Genomic DNA, 21387 nt, shown 5'->3' on the forward strand with positions numbered 1-21387 from the left:
CACATAGTCAAAAACTAAGACAGTTCTTCTCAAGCAAATCTGTCTTACAAGAAATAGTAAAGGAAATTTTTTAGATTGAAATGAAAGGACACTGGACAGCAACACAAAATAAAGAGTACCAATAAAGTTAACTACATAGGTAAATATAAAAGGTAGTATAAATGTATTTTTTAAATAATTTTTTCTATCTAATTTAAATGACAACTGCACAATACAATTTGGGCACATCAAATTATAAAGATGCTTTTCATGACAATAACAGCATAAGGGCATGAGGGGAGTGGACCTATATAGGAGCAAAGTTTTTATACACTACTGAAATTAACTTGGTATTAATTGAAACAAGATTGTTATAAATCAATACATTCACAGTAATCCTCAAGGTAACCACTAAGAAAAAAACTTTAAAATACAAAGGAAAAGAAATGACAAAAGAATTAAAATAGTATACTAGGAAATATCTGTTTTACACAAAAGAAAGCATTAATGGAGGACTGGAGGAACAAAAGAGAAATAAGACACATTAAAAACAGACAGCAAAATGGCAGATATAATTCCTGCCTTATCAGTAATTACATTAAATTTTAAACAGATTAAACTCTTCAACTAAAAGGTAGAGTTCGGCAAAATGAACAAAGAATGTTCATGTTCATTTCAGATGCTTACTTTTCCCAATTTCCTTTTGTTATTGATTTTGAGTTTCATTCCATTGTCATCAGAGAATATATGTCTATGATTTCAATCTCTTAAATTAATGAGTCTTGTTTTATGGCCTAGCATATGTTATATCCTGGAGGATATTCCATGTGTACTTGAGAAGAACGTAATTTTCTGTTACAGAGTGGAGTGTTCCATAGATGTCTGTTAGGTCTAGTTGGTTTACAGTGTTGTTTAAGTCTTCTGTTTCCTTTCTGACCTTCTGTCTAGCTGTTCTACACATTGTTGAAAACGAGGGTATTGAAATTTCCAGCTCTTCTTGTTGAATTGTCTATTTCTTTCTTTAATTCCATCAGCTTTTTTATTCATGTATTTTGGGGCTCTGTTGTTAGATGTGCATGTATTTATAAATATTATATCTTCTTGGTTGATTGGCCTTTTTTATCATTATGAAACATCATTCTTTGTCTCTAGTAACAATTTTTGTTCTAAATTCTGTTTTAGCTGATATTAGTATAGCTATTCTAGCTCTTTTCATTGCCATTTGCATAGTATATCTTTTTCCATTCTGTTACCTTCAATCTATTTGTGTTTTTGAATCTGAAATGGGTCTATTGTATATACTAGCATACCTTGGATATATTGTGGGTTCAATTTCAAACCACCACAATAAAGCAAATATCACAATAAAGCAAATCACATGAATTTTTTGGTTTCCCAGTGCATAGAAAAGTTCTATGTATGTTATACTGTAGTCTTTTATGTGTGCAATAGCATTATGTCTAAAACAACAATGTACATACCTTACTTAAAAAATACTTTGTTGCCAAAAAATGCTAACCACCATCTGAACCTTCAGCAAGTTGTAACGTTTTTGCTAGTGGAGGGTCTTGTAAAAAACACAATAACTGTAAAATGCAATACAGTGAAGCACAATAAAACAAGGTATGCCTGTAGCACATAATTAAATCATTTCAGATGATACCACAACATCACTTCACAGCCAGTAGGATAGATATAATGAAAAACAGAAACTAAGAAGTGTTGGTGAGGATGCAGAGAAATTGAAACCCTTATACACTTATTAACTCAATTAATAATAGAATTAACTCATTTCTAACAAATAGAATATGGCAGACATAACAGTGTATGACTTCCAAGAATAGGTCACAGAAGGTATTGCAATCTGTTCCTTGCATTCTCTCATTTCCCTCAATGTGGGGAAAGTCAGATACCACATCATGAAGATACTTGAGCAGCATTATAGATCGGTCCATGTAGTGAAGAACTGAGGTCTCCTTTCAACAGCCATGTGAGTGAGCCATCTTGAAAGAGTTCTCTTCACCCCCATTCAAATGTTTAGATGACTACAGCTCTGGCCAACATCTCGACTGCAACCTCATGAGAGAGCTTGAGCCAGAATGATGGTTGCTCCTTAATTCCTGATCTAAAGAAACTGTGAGATAACTAATGTTTGTTGTTTTAAGCCATAGTTTTGGGATAATTTGTTACTCAGTCAAAGATAACTAATTTACAGAGTAAAGGAAAACAGAGTAAGAAATTTTCACATGCATCTAATTGAGATTTCAGAAAGAAAAAAGAGAAAACAAGGTAAAAACAATACTTGAAGAAATATGACTCAAAATTTTTCAAAATGAAAACAAAATCCACAGGTTCTTGAAAAAATACTATCCCCAAGAAGCGCAAATTTTAAAAAATCTATATGTAGGAACATTATATTAAAATTGCAAAAGGTGCTGGCCTGGTGCCATAGCAGTGAAGTTCATGTGCTCCACTTTGCCAGTCCGGGTTTCACTAGTTCAGATCCCAGGTGTGGACATATGCCTCGCTCATCAAGCCATGCTGTGGCAGCCATCCCACGTACAAAGTACATGAAGATGGATACGGATGTTAGTTCAGGGACTATCTTCCTCAGCAAAAAGAGGAGGATTGGTGGCAGATGTTAGACCAGGGCTAACCTTCCTCAAAAAAAAAAAAAAATTGCTGAAGAAAAAAGATAAAGAGAAAAACTTAAAAGCACATAAAGAAAAATGATAAGCATACAAAATTAGGCTGAGATCTTACTTCTCACCAGAATACAATGGGAGCCAGAAACAATGAAATGATCTATCTGAAGCGATGACAGAAATTAGCTGTTAATCTATAATTGTATACATAGCAAATATATCCTTTAATAAATAAAACAAAACAAAGATATTTCCAAGCAAACAAAAACTGTAGGTCACCAATAGACTTGCATTTAAAGAAAAAATATTTCTTCAGGTGGAGGGAATATGATCACAAACAGAGACGTGTAAATGAAGAAGAGAAAAACCAAAAGAATAAAGAACAACAGAAATGGTAAATATTGACTGTATAAAATAAAAATAAAGTTTCTGCTATTTAAAATACATGTACAGGGGCCAGCCTCATGGTGAAATGGTTAAGCTCGCATGCTCCACTTTGGTGGCCCAGGGTCTTGCTGCTTTGGATCCTGGGCACCGACCTAGCACCGCTCATCAAGCCATGCTGAGGCAGCATCCCACATAGTACAACTAGAAGGACATACAACTAGAATATACAACTATGTACTGGGGGACTTTGGGGAGAAGAAGAAAAAAAAAAAAGATTGGCAACAGATGTTAGCTCAGAGCCAATCTTTAATAAATAAACAAATAAATAAATAAAATACATGTGCAATTAAAATACATGAAAACAATAACACAAAAAGCAGAAAGTGAAAAAATCTTTTAGGAAATGGCAGAGTACTAATTTATATTAGATTTTAGTAAGTCACAGATTCTTGCTGTACTATCCAAAGTAGTCACTAGAAGAATTGTAAGAGTGTGTAACCAACAAGTAATAGAGGAGCAGAAATGGAATTTAAAAAACAAAACATTTGACTAATCTAACAGAAGGCAAGAAAGGACAAAGAGAATATGGAATAAGAGGGTCAATTAGAAAACAAATAATACACTATTAATTATATTAAATATAAATGGACTGAATAGACAAATGAAAAGACTAAGATTATCAAATTAGATTTTTAAACATCCTCAAGTTTATGCTGCTTACAAGAGTACATTAATATAAATAAATAACATTGAAAGTGAAATTAAGTGAAAAGGTACAGCACACAAAGGTTAACCAAAAGAAAATTGCTATAAGTGTACTAAGATCAGGACAAAAAACTTTAAGGCAAGCAATATTACTAAAGATAAAAAAATTTTCATAAGGATAAAAGGTCAATCCAACAGGAAGATATAATAATTATGAATTTCCATGCACGCTAACATAGCTTCCAAATACATAAAGCAAAAATCAAAAGAATTAAAAGCCGAAATAGAGAAATCCACAATTACAGTGGACGATTTTAACATTCCTCTCTCAGAATGTGATAGAACAAACAGACAAATAATAAGATATAGAAGATTTGAATATTATAGCAAACAACATAATGAAATATATCAAACGATGGCAGAAAACATATCTTTTTCAAATACCCAGGAAATATTTATTAAAAGTGACCATAACCTGAGTTATAAAGCAAGTCTGAAGAAATTTCAAAAAATCAAATAATATAGAATGCTTTCTGATCCCACTGAAATTTTGCTAGAAGTCAATTTCTTTTAAAGCAACTATAAAACCCTTAAGCTTGAAAATGAATAAATTCACTTCTATACAGACAAAGGATCAAAGAAGAAGTCTCAATAGAAATTAGGAAAATCTGGAATTGAATGATAAAAACACTACATATCAAAATTTGTGGGATATAGCTAAAGCAATGCTTAGAGGGGAATTCATAGTCTTAAATGCATACATTAGAAAAGAGGAAAGGATGAAAATTAATCAGTTAAGCAAACATCACAAGAAGTTCGAATATGAAGAGCAAAATAAACACAAAATAAATAGAAAGAAGGAAATAGTAAAAATATGAGCAAAAACTAATATAAAATCAAAAGCAAACATATAATAGTGAAGATAAAGCCAATTTCAGTTCTCTACAAAACTATTTCAGTTGATAAACATCTAATGAGACTGATCAAGAGATAAGCAAGAAGGCATAGCTATCTCAAGTGAGGAATGAAGAGGACACCATTATGGATAATTCAGACACTACAAAGATATTAAGAGGATATTTTAAATAACTGTATGCCATTGAATTTGGAAGTTTAAAGGGAAAAAGTCCTAAAAAATACATAACTTACCAAAGAGAAACAGAAAATACTGACATTTCTATAACTATTAAAGGAATTAAATCTATAATTAAAACCTTCCCTAAAAGAAAATCCCAGTTCAGAGGTATTTACTGGTAAATTCTATCAAACAGTTTAGGAAATACTATCAATTTTTCACATTCTTCCAGAGAATTAAAACAAAAAAAAATAGGGAACACTGCATGCATTAGTTTCCTATGGCTGCCATAACAAATTATCACAAACTGGCCTAAAACAACAGAAGTTTATTCTCTCACAGTTCTGGAGGCCGGAAGTTTAACCCCAATTCCACTAGGCCAAAATCAAGATGTCACTAGGACTGCACTCCCTCTGGAACTTCTGGGAGAGAACACATTCTTTGCCTATTCCAGCTTCTGGGCACTGTTAGCATTCCTTGGCTTATGGCCACATCACTCCAATCTCTGCCTCCATCTTACACTGTGTTCTCCTCTTCTGTGTGTAATCTCCCTCTGCCTCTCTCTTGTAAGGATGCATTTCATGGTATCCAGGGCCCACTTGGATAATGCCCCTACAAAGACGTTTTTTTCCAAATAAGGTTACATTAATAGATTCCAGGAATTAGGACATGAATGCCATTTGGGGGGCCATTTTTCTAACCTACCACTCTCCCCAACTCATTTCATGAGGCTAGCATAACTTTGAAATCAATACCTGAAAATGACATTATGAGAAATGTAAATTAGAAGCCAATGTCATGAGTGAACATAGGTACAAACACTAAAAAGAATATTGGCAAACCAAATCCAGCAATACATAAAAAGAATGAATATACCATGATTCAGCTGAGGAATGCAAAATTGTGTTAACATTAAGAAGTGAATGTAATTCTCTACATGAATATTGACAGAAAAGAAGAGGAAAAAAATAGGGAGAAACATACATCTTTATGTCTTCAACAAGATAGAAGAGTTATGTTAGATGTCACCTTAGTCTACAATTTTTGCCCTGAAAAAATTTAATAAAAGGAGCCCTAATGCCTTCGCTACCTCCACCAGCACCTCTCTCAAACATAGACCATTGGGTCTGTGGATACTTGGAAGCATCCCCACTACCTGGTACCTATAATTACCAAGAGAGCCGTAACAATTTTCCCTGGAGCCCAGAATTGATGTGATGATTGAAGAATCCCATCTTTAGGTAGGGGCGGGAGCAGGGCAGGTTATATCTAGGAAAAGTCTGGCACTGAATTTTATCAGGAAGAGGAGACGTGAAAACTTTCTCACTGGTCTCCAACTTTTGGTGACTTAAAATCTCCAGCTCTTTGAAATCAAAGTCAATGTATGACCTAGCCCAGAGGTGTGTGGTAGACCCAGTTTTAACAGTCCCTAAAATATTATAGTGCAGTAGTTCTCAAGCCAAAGCATATCCCAGCCACCTGGGGACTTTGACAAACTACAAGCCTTAGCCCCACCCTTAGAGATTCGTAGGTATAGGGAGCCACCATTGTGATAGAAGGATGACATATTCTTCAAGTGTTTTACATTGTTTGTGCACTGCAGTAAGAAAAAAAAGTCTAGAACCATTGGAATAGTGGTATAACAAATACAAAAATATAAATGCCTGGAACAGAAATATAAATATGCTCCATTTCCTTGCCCCAGATATTTCTGGACCTCATCACACAAACCAAATTAATGTTCATGTATTTGTTTTCTATCGGTGTATAATAAATTACCACAAGTGTACCGACTTAGAACAACACATTTATTATATCACTAGGTCAGAAGTCTAGGCACGTTGTAGCTGAGTTCTCTGCTCAGGATCTCACAAGGCTGAAATCAAGGTGTCTGCCAGGGCGACAATCTCATCTGGGGCTTGAGGGCCTCTTCCAAACTCAATGAAGTCGTTGGAGAATTCACTGCTTGCAGTTGCAGAGCTGAAGTGCCATTTTCTTACTGGCTGTCAGCTCCTAGAGGTTGTTCTCAGCTCCTAGAGGCCACCCTCAGGTCCTAACCACAGGCCTTTAAAAACACGACTCTCACACTAGTCTGCTATGATGGTGTCTTACATAAAGTAATGTAACCACCAGAGTAACTATCTCATCACCTTTGCCATATTACGTAATCTAATCAAGGGGGTGATGATGATGATGATCGCACCATATTCACAGGTCCAGCCCACACCCAAGGAGATAGAATCATCCAGGGGGTGTACACCAGTGGTTAGGAATCTTGGGGGCCATCCTACAATCAGACCTATCACAGTGCATATTGCAGGGAGGGAGAAAATATAAAGGAATGGGAAAACTTTGAATGGACAGAGTAACTGAAAGAAGGGAATAAAAGAGACTGAGGAGTGGCGGCAAGAGAAAAAAGAGTTGAGCAAACAGCATTGGCGGAAAATTGGGAGAGTTAAGAGTTTTTTCTGGCAATGGATTTGGTGTGAAGCAGACAGTAAGAAAGATAAAATAAGGAAAAGGGACCTTCTTTTTTTTGAGGAAGATTAGCCCTGAGCTAATATCTGCTGCCAATCCTCCTGTTTTTGCTGAGAAAGACGGGCCCTGAGCTAACATCTGTGCCCATCTTCCACTATTTTATATGTGGGAGGCCTGCCACAGCATGGCATGCCAAGCGGTGCCATGTCCGTACCCGGGATCCAAACCGGCAAACCCCAGGCTGCCAAAGCAGAACGTGCACATTTAACCGCTGTGCCACGGGGCTGGCCCCGGGAAAAAGGACCTTAAGGAAATCCTTCTCACTATTAAGAACTTCCTCCCTCTTTTGACGTTTTTCTTTAGAGATTACCATAAAATATCTTAATTTCTTTCAACTAATTGTATATGTAGTTGTTTTTGTTTCTAATTTTTATTTTTTGCTTCTCTGTTGTTCAATGCAAATCTGTGCTCAGAATAAAACTCAACATGATTCAACATCATTTTGATTACATGGGAAAGATTAGACTTCGGATTCAAACAGACCCTAAATCAAATTTCTACTCCTCCACTTACCAGCTAAGTTATTTTTTTAAACCACCACCAATTATTAACCACTATGTGCCTATTCTAAATGATGTTGCTTAATTTAGCTTGTGATCAAGATATTGCTTCTAGTCAACTGGTTTATCTCCTGTAATCTGGTTAAGTGACAGCTGTGATCACCAGTTTATCCAGATTGACAACAAAATAACTAAATGCAGTTAATTGCTTCATTAAACCCCTTATGTGGTTGCACATATTAAAAAGGATCTCTATAACTGTCTATTATTGTATACAATAAATGTCAGCTTCTACTGTTATAGTTTTTATTATATCTTGCACTCTGGTAAACCAAGTGGCAGATATTATTATTAAGTCAATGATCTGAAAAATAGAAAAGTGAAGTTGAGACATCTCAGGAGGAGAGTTCACATTAAGAAGGTGCTTTCCAGCCTAGACTGCAAAATACCACAATGGCTGAGGTTTCTGTCTGTCTTGTCCATTGATGTTTTCTCAGAGCTTTGCAAGTAATAAGTGCTCAATGAGTACAATATTTGATACATAAAAATTATATTCCAATTACCAGTTGCATTTATGGTACACGTGGCCTTATTAAGGCGTCCAGGGTCAGGATAGAGGTGGAAGACCTACCCATCAAAAAATTAAGGGCTTGGAACAGTCGGAAAATAAATTATTCTTGCTGGAAGATATTATAAGTAATCTACTCACTCATTTTACAAATATCCTTTGAGCATTTTCTATGTTCAGATTCTATAATAGATGTTGTGGGGAATAAATAGAGTATATGAGACATGAACTGTACTCTCAAGGATCTTCAGCGCAATAGAGAAAATACTTGTATACCAATAATTTCTATACAAGGCTAGATGTGAAAGGGGCACATATAACAGAAACAAAATTTGAACAGGAGTTCAGAGAAAGGGGAGATCACATTAGACCACGGATTGGCTAACTATGGCCCATGAGCCAAATTCATCCTGCAGTCCATTTTTTAATGATCCGTGAGCTAAGGATAATTTTTACATTTTGATAAAACAAATAATACAGAGACTAATTTCTATCTGTCCCTTTACATAAAAAGTTCATGGACACCTGTTCCAGAGGAATGAACAAAGGCAGCTTCACAGAAGACACACTTGATCTAGGCCTTTAACTGAGGGGCAGAGAGGGGATGGGGGAAGGGCACTTGGAATGGAGGGAATGATTTGAGTAAAAGCCCAGAGGCAGTGGACTTCAGGGCACATCTGGAGAATAACGGGAACAAATTCCATTTGGTAGGACTATGAGGTTTATGAAGGGAGAAGTGGAGATGAGTCTGGACGGGTCGTCTGTGGTGGGTGGGCTAAGGAAGTTGACTATGCAGTAATTGAGGACGTCACAGTTGCCAGAAAGAATTTCATAAAGTTTTTCATTAGAGTCCCTTCAGGGACTCTAATGCCGAGAATAAAGATGATTTTTCACGGTAGAGCACTACAGTAATGTGATTTTTATGACTACTAGCCAAGGAGGAATCCCATGCTTCATTCTGGCCACCGAATAACTCACAACGGCAATTCTCTTAACACTAGCCTAGGTCAAACTGAAACTCCCAGATGGGTGCTTAAAGACACCTTGCTTTATTAGTTCTCGTCTCCTCCACCATCTAGCTCCCTGAAAATGTGATTTAAAACAGGACTTCCGGCAGACCCTCCAGTGTAGCTTTGTTTCACATGACACTATGTTATTAATGCATGACACTATATTATTAATAATATTCACCAACAAGTCTCAGACCCACTATTTCACCCTCATTTAGTGGCAATCTCCAGCAATCAAATAATTGTGCTTGTCTGTCTAGCCCGGGCACAAGATGCACTTACACATACAGTTCTGTTGGTCACTTCCATTTGCTGACAGCTCAGCAGGGAAGTCTCGATTTATTCAATGCATAAAGCTGCTGCATTCAACTGGAACCCTGGCTATGGAAGGGGGAAAAAGGACTGAGAAAGGCAATGGGAAAGCCATGCAAAGAGGGAGTGGAATGGAGGGCTGGTTGGGAAATCTCCATTTGGGAAAAGGCACCTAGGCTACTCCAATTTCCAAGTTTCCCCTGAAATCCTCCGTGCCTCAACTTTCCTTCCTCACAGCCTGAGAAGAGAGCAGAGTCTTTATTTAGAAATACACGCCTCCTGGGTGCTGTCACTCTGGTCAAACACATTGCAACTCTCTGAGTGGCCCTTCACTCACATGCTCCAGACTAAATGAGGACAACAGTTCTTGTAATTAGAAAGAAAAGCAGGAAGTCAGATTAAAACAGATGCAGTGAGAAAAAAATGAAGCAAGCTGAGAAAAGGGGAGAGAAAATCACAGGAGAAACAGTTATAAATTATTTTATAATAGCCACAGGGAAGGGCGGGTCACCTGACTTAGAAGCAGATGAGCCACTGGACTGGAGGAAAGAGTGGGTGGACCTTGGGCCTTCCCTTCCCACTTCCCAGGATCTCTTCTGCTTCCCCCCTGCCTAGGTCCTCATGTGACTCCCACAGGGCCTGTCTTCAGTCCCTCTTCTCTAAATCTCTTTTCTCTTCTTTCCTTTCTGCACTCCAAATAAAGTATTCCTTTTGCTAGTTACAACACCGAAAGGATCTCTTAAAACATTTCACAGAGGAGTCTGCTGATCATAGCTCAGTATGATCATTTACCAAGAATATTCATATCCAAACAGGAGACAATAGGATGAATTCCCAATGGTAGATTGCCAGGTCATGGCAGAATCACTGGAGGAAAGGAGATCATTAGAGAGAATAAAAAGGAGTGGAATGAAGGATAAGGGAAGGGAAGGACATATTTATTGAGTGCCATTTAGTTGTACATATAGCATTACGTGAGCAGCTGCCTACAAAAGATTCCCTGGGCTAAATGGCTGCTAGTCAGGAAGTTAGATCCCATTAATCCAAATCTAAGATAATTCCTAAACAAAGTGGTAAGGAAATACAGGGAAAGACAATTTGACGACCCTCTCATCTTATGACGCTAACATTATACACATGTGGAAAGTGGACAAAAAGGGTGAGCAATTACCGGACTCTGTTAGGGCTTCAGGAAAGTTAGTCAACCCCTCTGAGGCCCAGTTTCCTCACTAATAAAACAAAGCGATTGGGGGAAAAAATGGTCCTACATTTTCTTCTCATTCTTAAATTACATGACTCAATGAATTCTGTCAAATTTTCCCCCTTTATAGGATCATTCCTATAGCAGATAAACATGCTTTTATTTCTTCCATCTTAAAAAAACAAAAATGAAAAAACTCTCCTTATACTGCTTCTCCCTCTGGGTACTGCCCTATTTCTCTAATTCCCTTTTCAGCAAAATTCATTGGAAGAGATTTCTTATAACCTATATGTCCACTCTTTCTCCTCCCATCCTTTCTTGAATCCACTCCAATCAGACTTTTGTCTCCATCATGTCTCAGAAACTCTTCTCATAAATATCACCAATGATCTCTAGTAGTCAATACTCAGTTGTTCTTTTATTTGACTATTAGCATCATTTTTACACAGTTTCTCCATTGAATATTTTCTGCATTTGGCTTCCAGGACACCACCCGCACCTGGTTTCTGGTCACCCCTTTCAGTCCAATTTTCTGGGGTTTTCCTCACCCCCTCAAATTTCAAATATAGATGATCCCAAAACACAGCCCTTATTTCTCTTTTCTCTCCACTCACGCAATGGACGATGTCATCTGTTCCATGGCCTTAAAGACCATCTATGAGCTGATGACTTCAAGATCTCTCTCTTGACACCAGACTTGTATATCCAAATGCCTACTTGAAAACATTCCTTAGATATCTAGTTGATACTTCAAACTTCACATGACAAAAGCTCCCACCCTCAATTTGTTCTTCAGGAAGACTTTCCAGTCCATTAAGTGGCAACTCCATCCTTCCAGCTGCTCAAGCCCATAGCCTTGGAGTCACTCCTAAATCTTTCCCTTCTCTCACACACCACTTCTCATCCATCAACAAATTCTATCAGCTTTTCCTTCAAAATATAAGCAGGAGTCCAGCCACTTGTTTCCACTTCCATTGCTTATCACCATCTCCTACTTGAAATATTGCAGTTGCCTCTTATAACGGTCCCCATCCATGCTGGAAACAGATGGCATACCCAACTGGAGTAACTGAGGAGAATTTAATAAAAAGAGAGTTTATAAAGGTGTGGACAGGATAAAGGGAAATTAGCAAATGATGGTCACGTGTCCTGTGTCCAGCAAGCTAGCAGACAGATAATGGAGTCATTATTAACCTTAGACCTTAGGGAGCAAGGAATGGGAGTAATTACCTGAACACACACACAGCAGGAACTGTATTCTTCAGTGGACAAACTTGGGCAGCCTATGGCAACCAACAGGAAGGAAGATGGAGAAATGAAGACCATGAACTCACTCTCCTCCTGTTTTCTGATCTTCTGATCTCAGACATCACTGAACTCCAAGCCAGACGACATGAGAGCCCATTGATGCAGTCTGTTAAAGTCAGCCTCCTAACCTCCTGTACTCCTCTGGGACACAGAGCAGAATGGAAAATGGTAGAGAAGGGATCTAGAGAAGAAAACAAATATATCAGCCAAAATATCCTTATCTGCAAAAGAGAAATAAATAGTACTGTCATAGAGTGAAGTGAAATAATCTACATAAAATATTTAGCACAAGTCTGGCACATAGCTTTTTTTTAAAGATTGGCACCTGGGCTAACATCTGCTGCCAATCTTCTCTCTCTTTTTTTTTTCCTTCTTCTCCCCAACGCCCATGAGTACATAGTTGTATATCCTAGTTGTAGGTCCTTCTTGTTGTGCTATGTGGGACACCGCCTCAGCACGGCCTGATGAGGGGTGCTAGGTCCGTACCTAGGATCTGAACGGAAGAAACTCTGGGACACCAAAGCAGAGCATGCAAACTCAACCACTCAGCCATGGGGCTGGCCCCTGGCACAAAGGTTTTAAGGGAAAAAAAAAAACAATTCTTATTTGCCTGGCATATTTCCAAGTGTGGATTTTTATGGAGTGATGTTTTCCAAACTTCAGATCATGACCAATTAGTGGGCTATAAACTTAATGGAGTTCCTAGCATTTTGTGGGGGGGAGGGGAGGGGACATAAAAGACCAGCATGCATTTCATGAAATACGGGTAACTATTGTCTCAAAAAAATTAAATTCAGTTTAAATACACATTAAATTCAAAGTGTGTGTGTGTGCTCAGTTATGTATTTGTTCCCTGAGTGATAATGTAAAATATATTTCTTACAAAGAGTCATGGTCAAAAAGTGTTTGAAAGCCACAATGCAAGAACACTTCTAGCTACTCCCTCTCACCTCTCACTTATTCTTCCCCAAGAAGTGACTTACCTGACTGACAAACTTGGAGGAGAAACTGAGCAGATGTGCTTGAGTCCTCTCTCATTCTCTTGTCCCTGCTAGTCCTCACTTTTATCTTCTCTTATTCTCTATAGTCAACTAAATAATGGTGTCCAAAGATATCAGGTCATAAAACCTGGAACCCGTAAATGTTACCTTACGTGGCAAAGTCTTCACAGCTAAGATTCTTAACAGAAACTAACGATTCAGTTAAGGATCCATGATTAAGTTAAGAATCTATGATTCAATTGAGCATCTATGATTAAGTTCATTGTCTTGATACGGGGAGATTATCCTGGATTATAGGAGTAGGCCCATAATGCAATTACATCTATCCCTTAAGAGGGAGGCAGAGAAGATTCTACACACAGAGGAGAAAGGCAATGTGAAGACAGAGTAGAGAGAGATTTCAAGACACTGATCTTCCTTGAAGATTGAAGTGATGAAGTCACAAGTCAAGGAATGCTGGCAGTCACCAGAAGCTAGAAGCAGCAAAGAATGATTATTTATCCATTCATCATTGACAAACATTTAAAAAGGTTACTTTTAAAGGTTCTTTGCATGTCTTTAGTGGGTAAGGAAGGGCTTACCAAATTTACATCCTTGAGTGAGGTGTCACGAGACACCTCTGAGAAGGCCTTTGCACACCAATTTGCACTCTGACTTCCCTGGTAAGAATAATAGCCACACACTAAGTGATAATTATGTGAAGAGCACACTATGTACATAATCTCTATCCTCACAAAAATTTGGCAATATAGTCATCATTACCCTTGTCTTACGAGTGAGAAAACTCAGAGTCAGAAATAACTTGTCCAAAGTCACACAACCAGTAAATGACAGGGCCAGGCTGTACATCTAGTTTGATTTGCCTCCAAAAACAGGGCTATCTCCACTTCACCTCCAAGTGTCTCCCTGCTTTGCCCATCTCTGGTTCCCAGAGGCTGGGCTTCTTTCTGATAATCCATTCCTCAAGCAAGCTGAATGCCATCTGTACATGCCAAAAATATGCATAAGAAGAAGTTTTTTCAAGCAGCAATCTAGCTTGTTTCTGGCCAATTTGGTCCCAAGTTCTTACGCCTCACTTGATTATTTATTTTGTAGTTGGTGGGGGAAAGTTAGATAAAAGAGAGGCAAGAGAGGAAGATGTATACTTAACACTAGTGTCTTAGTCCTGGGTCATCTGTTGACAATAAATTACATTACAAAAATCTCAGGGCTAGAAGAGCTCTTGGAGATCCAAATACAGAATCTTTTTATAGATGAGGAAAACAAAGCCAATAAATTTGCTTATTTGTCTAATAACCAACCAGTTCATCACAGCAGAATTTCATTGCACTGTAAACAGATTTCTAATACTTTGTAAGTTCTAAGTGGGAAGCAACTCCAAACTTATTTTGATCATCCAAACATTGTATTGTAAAACTTCCGTTATTTTTCTCTTCTCAAGCATTTATGTAGAGGTACATGAAACTGATGCCCTATAAGGGCAAAACCAAATCTTACTTTTTATTTTGAGGAGTGGGGGAGAAATTTTAAATAGCACTCTTCAGTTGTGGGGATTTTGAGATCCCATGATCAGAATATTAACCGTCTTTGAAGTGGTAACTTCATTCTACACAACAAAACCCCCAACGTTCACACAAGGTCCTGTCAAGTCACATATTTAAGTAAAATTCTTTTAACAAAAGAATGCTACCGAGTGACCCCTGAAACACAATGTAGTTCGTTCATTTGGTTTTCTGGGACATCTCGTTTGCTATACTGGGTTGCTACATATTTATCTGGCTTCATGGTGGAACTGATCCGGTTTAAGGATATTCATAACCGTCGACAATTATAAACAAAAATGGCAAACAGAGGTGCTGAGAGGTAGGGAAAAAACATTCTGAGTAAGACTACACAGTATTTGCTCGTGCCCTTTTATGCCAATACCCTTCCCAGCAGGAATTTTCAAATACCCTCGGCCCAGGAGCAAACAGCAAAACACAGAGACGCCCCACCTTTGAGCTCAGTGAGGAGGCGATCCGCCCACCCATCAACCAATCCGAAGCGGCGTTCTCCAGCTGCCCTCTGCTTGAGCGACCTTTTCTTCCCCGTCTGTGAGTCCCCCTTTTACGACACTTTCCGGCCTAGTTTGCGGCCGCCACTGCCGTACTTGCTGCGGCGCCCGTCTGGGCGGGTGGTACCTGGTGCTGGTGGCCGCGGCGCTTTCTGGTACAGCGTGCGGGTGGTGGCTGCGGGCTTTGGGCTGGGATGAGCCGCGCTCCCGGCGGAGGCAGGGGAGCTGAGCCGGAGCCATGGTGAGTGCGGCTTGCTGCTCTCCTGGGCGATCTCGGGCCCACGCCCCAGCCTCAGCTCGTGGCCTCGGAGGAGAGGAGCCGAGGTGGTCCGCCTGGTGCGGCGCTGGGCTGGGGGTGGAGGGCCCCGGAGAGCCACCCTCTCCAGCACACAGAGCTGTTGGCCGCCCCCCACCCCCTCGGGCCTTTGTGTTCTTACACGGTCCTTCCGCACAGGGTCCCGGCCCTTGGTCCGCCGCCGCCTGGGCTCGGAGATTAGTGGGAACGAGTTTAGTTATACCTGCCCTTCCCATAACACATTCCCACAGTCTTTTCTCTACTTTGCTTTATCTTTCCCCTTGGTTCTTGCTAACTCATCTCTTCTCGATTCCTGAACATATTCGGGCTTCTCTCCTGTTGTCTGTAATCGTGAGGCGAAACAGTGCCGAAGGCTCTGGAAAGCTAGTCTCCTAGTTTAAGCCCTCGTTGAACGTTGAAAATAGATTGTCAGTATTTTACAGGAACCCTCTGTAAACAGTTCTTCCTTTCCTAACAGAAACTTAACTTCTGTTGCTCTTGATTGAACTTTAATGTGATTCCATGCGCCCCGAGGTGAGAGAGAGGATTTCAAAGGAAGGAAATCATCTTTTTCACTGTTGTAAAAGTAAATTAGCAGATCAGTTTGCCCTTTTATTCCGTCATGAAAATCCCAAACCTTCATAAGGCATCAGGTAGAAAAGTTGCAATAGTTTTAAAGGATCGTTGGGCAGAATATTTTCACCCTTAACCTTGTTTCTCCCATTGAAATAAAACTTGTAATGAGTTGGGATGAGAGAATGGGTATGATAGGGAAGGGTGGGAATTAGAGAAGTAAATATTTACTCTGCTTCCCCTTACCAGGCCACTACAGTGGTAGCAGTTGGACTGACCATTGCTGCTGCAGGATTTGCAGGTTTGTTTATGGTTTGGGGGTGGAAGTGAAGTAGGGCGTTTGGGGACTTTTTAATTACTCTATTGATTTTGTTTTTAGGCCGTTATGTTTTGCAAGCTATGAAGCATATGGAGCCTCAAGTAAAACAAGTTTTTCAAAGTCTACCAAAATCTGTAAGTCTTACTAAACATTTTTGCTAATTCTTTGCTGCCTACGTATTAAGCCTCGAGCCACACTCAAGAAGGTAGGATTCCAAACTTGAAGTTCTAAGTGATTGCTTTGGCCCCCTTCTCTTGCTTTCCACAAGGAGGGTTTAGAAGTTCTAAGTATTGTAACGATGCTACCCTAAAAAATCAAATGTTATGTCTAACAGAATTGGGGCAGAGGTGATAACAATGCTAGTGTCATGAAAGTTAATATCACTTTATTGTTTATATACTATTTACTTCGGCATCATCCGTCCACATTCTTGCCCTCCTTCCTCTGCTCTGCGTCACAAGCACAGAGGGATCTAGGGATCTGAAGTGATCCATTCTTACTGTGTGGCCCTGGCACTCCCTCACATACTTGGGTGGCACTGCAGTTAATTAGGCTATAGAGTATGACTGGAGGTGATGATCATACCTTCTAGTATCATAGTTCAGAGTGAATTTGGCTGTGACAGCCTGTTGAGTATTTATTTCTATTGTTGTGATTGAATGCGACAGAATAGAGTGAAGGTAGGCTTTGCCAATATGATTTCTTAGGTAATAAGGTCAGAGGACCTGATAGCCTGATTTTCTCAATACATATCTTAAAGTCTTATTTTAGTAGTTGCCTCAAACCTCAAAATACTCTTGAACTACTTGTCTCAAAAGAGCTCTAAATCCTTTTCTTGAGGTACTTCTTGTTCTAAAACATATAGTCATATTCTGAGATCAAATTTTTATCTAGAACATGGCTGACTTGGACATGGCTATCTTTCCTTCACTCCCAGAGGAACTGGCTTTGAGGCACTGTCCTTTTGTCTTAAATTTTCAACACAGTTTAGGTTGTCTGGGGAAAAAATGATCCATTTAATGATCATTAAAATATTTGTTGCTACTTCTAAAGCTAAAATACCCTGGGAACTGCACTTAAAGTTCTCTGAAATGTCTGTTTTTCTACTGGTTCTATGAACATTTACAAACACTTTTTTAGCAACTTTCAATTTATTCTAATAATCTTTTATTACAAATGCATTTTCTCTTTTAGGCCTTCAGTGGTGGCTATTACAGAGGTGGGTTTGAACCCAAAATGACAAAACGGGAAGCAGCATTAATACTAGGCGTAAGGTAATAATTTCTAATATTTTTTACAATTCTAGAGCTATGACCAAATGTAAGACCTTCTCTCTTTTATTTGGAGGGAGTTGTTATGTACAGTTTTAGGATCTAAACACTCCCTATAAAAATCCAGTGAGAAGGCACACTGGCACATAAGCACTTTTTTGTCGTTGTTGAGGAAGATTGGCCCTGAACTAACATCTGTGCCAATCTTCCTCTATTTTGTACACGGGATGCCACCACAGCATGGCTTAATGGTCAGTGTGTAGGTCCATGCTTGGGATCTGAACTGGCAAACCCTGGGATGCCAAAGCAGAGCGTGCAAACTTAACCAGTATGCCACTGGGCCAGCCCCATAAGCACTTTTTAATTCATTGAAAGATAGACTTTTCAACAATCACAGTGCCCAATGTTGTTCTCTATAGCTAACACATTTTTTATGGTGACTTGCTGCCTTCATTTCCAAATACTTAAACATGCTTTCCTTCTTAATAAAAGGACTATTGTAATGAATGTTATCAAGTTCAACTAGATTTTTGTTTGAGAATGCCTTATTTTTCTAAGGAGCTGTTTCTTTAGTTCCCAGATTCAGAATATTCATCTCCCTTGTGTGTTAGGGAAGAGGCTCCTAAACAGCTTGTCATACTGTCACGATGACTTAACTCGTTTCACACTGTCTTTAATTGGCTTTTATGTACAGTTTTTTGATGTGATCCAGTAGTAGTCTGAAGCAATACCTTTTCCTTTTTAAATTAGCCCTACTGCCAATAAAGGAAAAATAAGAGATGCTCATCGACGAATTATGCTTTTAAATCACCCAGACAAGGGTAAGTAGTCATTAAACTCTTTCTATACAAAATGTTGGAGTGACTGATTATAATTTTTTATCTAACTCTTGGCTATTACAAAGGAGATGCCTAAATCTGTATGTGAGCACTGTCTTGCAGGCTGGATCCATTTGTTGTTTTTGATGTCTTTAAAGAATAAATTCTGAGTGAAAAATGTATGTATAGAATAATGAGCAGAGCTAATTACTGTTATAATTTGAAAGGGGTGATAAGCCTTAACAATGTTTTGAGATCTGCACTTGTGATAAAATGTGGCTTCTAATAGTCATAAATACTGCTGACACCAGTTTGGTAGGGGGTTGGTCTACATTCTTAAGGAAATGTTCAGTTTCAGTTAATGAAACTAAAAGCATGATTTTTTTCCTATTCATTTAGACCTTTGAACTAGAAGTTACCTAGTTAGAAACCTATAGGATGTATTTATTCGTTTCTGATACTCTTCTAAGCAGCCTTGGCTGTGTTGAAAGAAAGGAACTAATTCCTTGGAATACCAAAATATAGACCACAAAATCCATGTTCCAGTGCTCACATCCTTTTACATTCATAGGAGAGGCTTTTCATTAAGAAAGAGGGTTTTGAGTTTTAAACAGGGTTGTAATTGCTTGATAGCTGACTGCATAGTTTATGAAATTTAACTTGTATTAACTGGAGGGCCTCTGATTCAGTAAGTCTAGGGTGGAGCCCATAAATTTGCATTTCTACCAAGCTTCGTATTGATGCTGATGTTTGCGGGTCTGACCACACTTTAAGGAGCACTAATCCAGGGGCCCAGTGGCGCAGCAGTTAAGTGCACAGGTTCTGCTTTGGCGGCCTGGGGTTCGCTGGTTCGGATCCCAGGTGTGGACATGGCACCACATGGCAAGCCATGCTGTGGTAGGCGTCCCAAATATAAAGTAGAGGAAGATAGGCACAGATGTTAGCTCAGGGCCAGTCTTCCTCAGAAAAAAGAGGAGGGTTGGCAGATGTTAGCTCAGAGCTAATCTTCCTCGGGGTGGGGGGAGATTGACACCTGAGCTAACAACTGTTGCCAGTCTTCTTTAAAAAAAGAAAAGCACTAATCCAGCAGATCAGTAAGAAAGGAGTAGATATCATTGTGAAGGGACAATTAATAAAAGGAAAAGAGAAAAACTATGAAGGACAGAAGACAATCTAAAGTAAAGTGGGGTCTTTCCAACAAAGCTTAGAAGGCTGAGAATATCATGGTTTTAAAACAACACAGTACAATAAATATGTTCATTTATGATTTGTAATCATCATGAATAGGTAACTTACACTATTTCAAAATCACATAAGTATGTGGGGGTTTTTTAATCCTATTCCTATCATATGCTATTTTAGAAGGTGCCATTTTTGTGGAAATCTCCCTTATGTGACTCACTTCTGTTGCCCATTGGTCAAATATATTACCATATATTTGGTGATCCAGTTGCAATGTCAAAGTTATTTTTAAAAATCAAAATACCATTTCTGCTAATTCCACTTCTCTGATAAGCATAGGGATCCTTGAAACAAGAAAGTAAGTTTTCACCACGTAGAAATTGAGAATCTGTGTTATAACTAATCCTTTTTCTTTTTTCCTATAGGAGGATCTCCTTATATAGCAGCCAAAATCAATGAAGCTAAAGATTTACTGGAAGGTCAAGCTAAAAAATGAAGTAAATGTATGATGAGTTTTAAGTTCTTCTTAGTTTATGTATATGAGTACCAGCTTTTTATAATAAAAAGCCTCGAAGCTACAAATTTTAAAAATGATTTAGCGTGAGCTAAATCAAAGCCTTGGTATAAGAGATTAATACTCAATAATTATGGATAAATACATACCATTTGAATAGAAATATTGTTCATTACTCACTTAGCAAATAATTTGGTACCTACTTCAAGGCAAAGTGAACAGGACAGTCTGCTTTCAAAGAACCTCCACTCTCATGGGAGACTGATAAACTGGTAATTAAAGTACAATATGTGATAAATATTATGATAGAATTAGCACAGACTGTTAGAGTAGGGACTCATCTCAGGGAGGAAAGGCTGTTAAGGTACAAAGAACTGGCCCAGCTGCTTGGAACCTTGAATTTAAGTGAATTTAACCACAACTTTGACTAAGAAATTGGCGTAGGTATGTGTATATCCCTGCCAGCACTCAGATTTCATACATTAAAAACTGAAACAGTATGATAAAAGATTTGAGTACAGGTCTTGTTTTTCATCAAAGAATTTGCATCATATTCAGCTAGCCTCTTAAAGAAACTGACCATTTTTTAATTACTTTGATTACTTTTTTACATTAAAGTTTTGCATTTGTTATGACCAAGCTTAAACAGTTAGCAAAATGGAAAACTGAAATGCCCCATTAGCAAAATATCCAGCTTGTTCCTTGAGAGTTTATACACTGATAAATTTAAATGACATTTGAGAGCAAATGGCTTACTATTAGTCTAACATAAAATATCTAAGGATCTTAACCAGAAGACCTGTGTAAAACCTGTGAGGTAAAATAGCTAGTCTGGTCACCAATAAAATATGTATGTATTATGTTTAGCTCTAAAATGATAAATTATACTATCTGCCATCTAAACTTTCTTAAATCATCCTCAAGTTCTTAACTATTAATGGAGAACACAGACTTTCAAGGTCAAAATAGTGGAGGTAATCATATTTAGTGTCTGAATGTGTTTAGGGGCATGTTCAGAGTTGGGATATATTTGCTCTTTGGTTTATTTTCCATCTTGTTTCCTTGTTTAAAAATCTAATCAAGTCCATTTGTTATGGTTTATTAGAGTATGAAGCACCAGGTTAAGGCAACGA

The 21387-nt window shown here is 38.4% G+C and overlaps 1 protein-coding gene and 1 long non-coding RNA gene across 4 annotated transcripts in view; one reads left to right on the plus strand and one right to left on the minus strand.

The window, feature by feature from the left end:
- LOC106829323 (uncharacterized) overlaps nt 1-15327 on the minus strand; it is a 561255-nt gene extending 545928 nt beyond the window's left edge. The window contains exons 1-5 of one of the 3 annotated variants that reach the window (XR_006528114.2): nt 15224-15327; nt 13811-13888; nt 13212-13702; nt 12151-12409; nt 11317-11989 (exon numbers count right to left, since the gene is read on the minus strand). This is a non-coding gene — a long non-coding RNA (uncharacterized lncRNA). Of the gene's footprint in view, nt 1-11316; nt 11990-12150; nt 12410-13211; nt 13703-13810; nt 13889-15223 lie in introns of those variants that run through there. The other 2 variants (XR_011503271.1, XR_011503272.1) reach the window with 2 other exon arrangements.
- DNAJC19 (DnaJ heat shock protein family (Hsp40) member C19) lies at nt 15300-20754 on the plus strand. Its single transcript, XM_014838334.3, has 6 exons — nt 15300-15523; nt 16400-16451; nt 16530-16603; nt 17664-17743; nt 18491-18561; nt 20166-20754. Exons 1-6 carry the CDS (start codon nt 15521-15523, stop codon nt 20234-20236), a joined length of 351 nt encoding a protein of 116 aa, XP_014693820.1. The 5' UTR covers nt 15300-15520; the 3' UTR covers nt 20237-20754.
- The last annotated feature ends 633 nt before the right edge of the window (nt 20755-21387 follow it).

This window comes from Equus asinus, chromosome 5 (assembly GCF_041296235.1).
Source record: "Equus asinus isolate D_3611 breed Donkey chromosome 5, EquAss-T2T_v2, whole genome shotgun sequence".
Taxonomy (NCBI): Eukaryota; Metazoa; Chordata; class Mammalia; order Perissodactyla; family Equidae; genus Equus; species Equus asinus.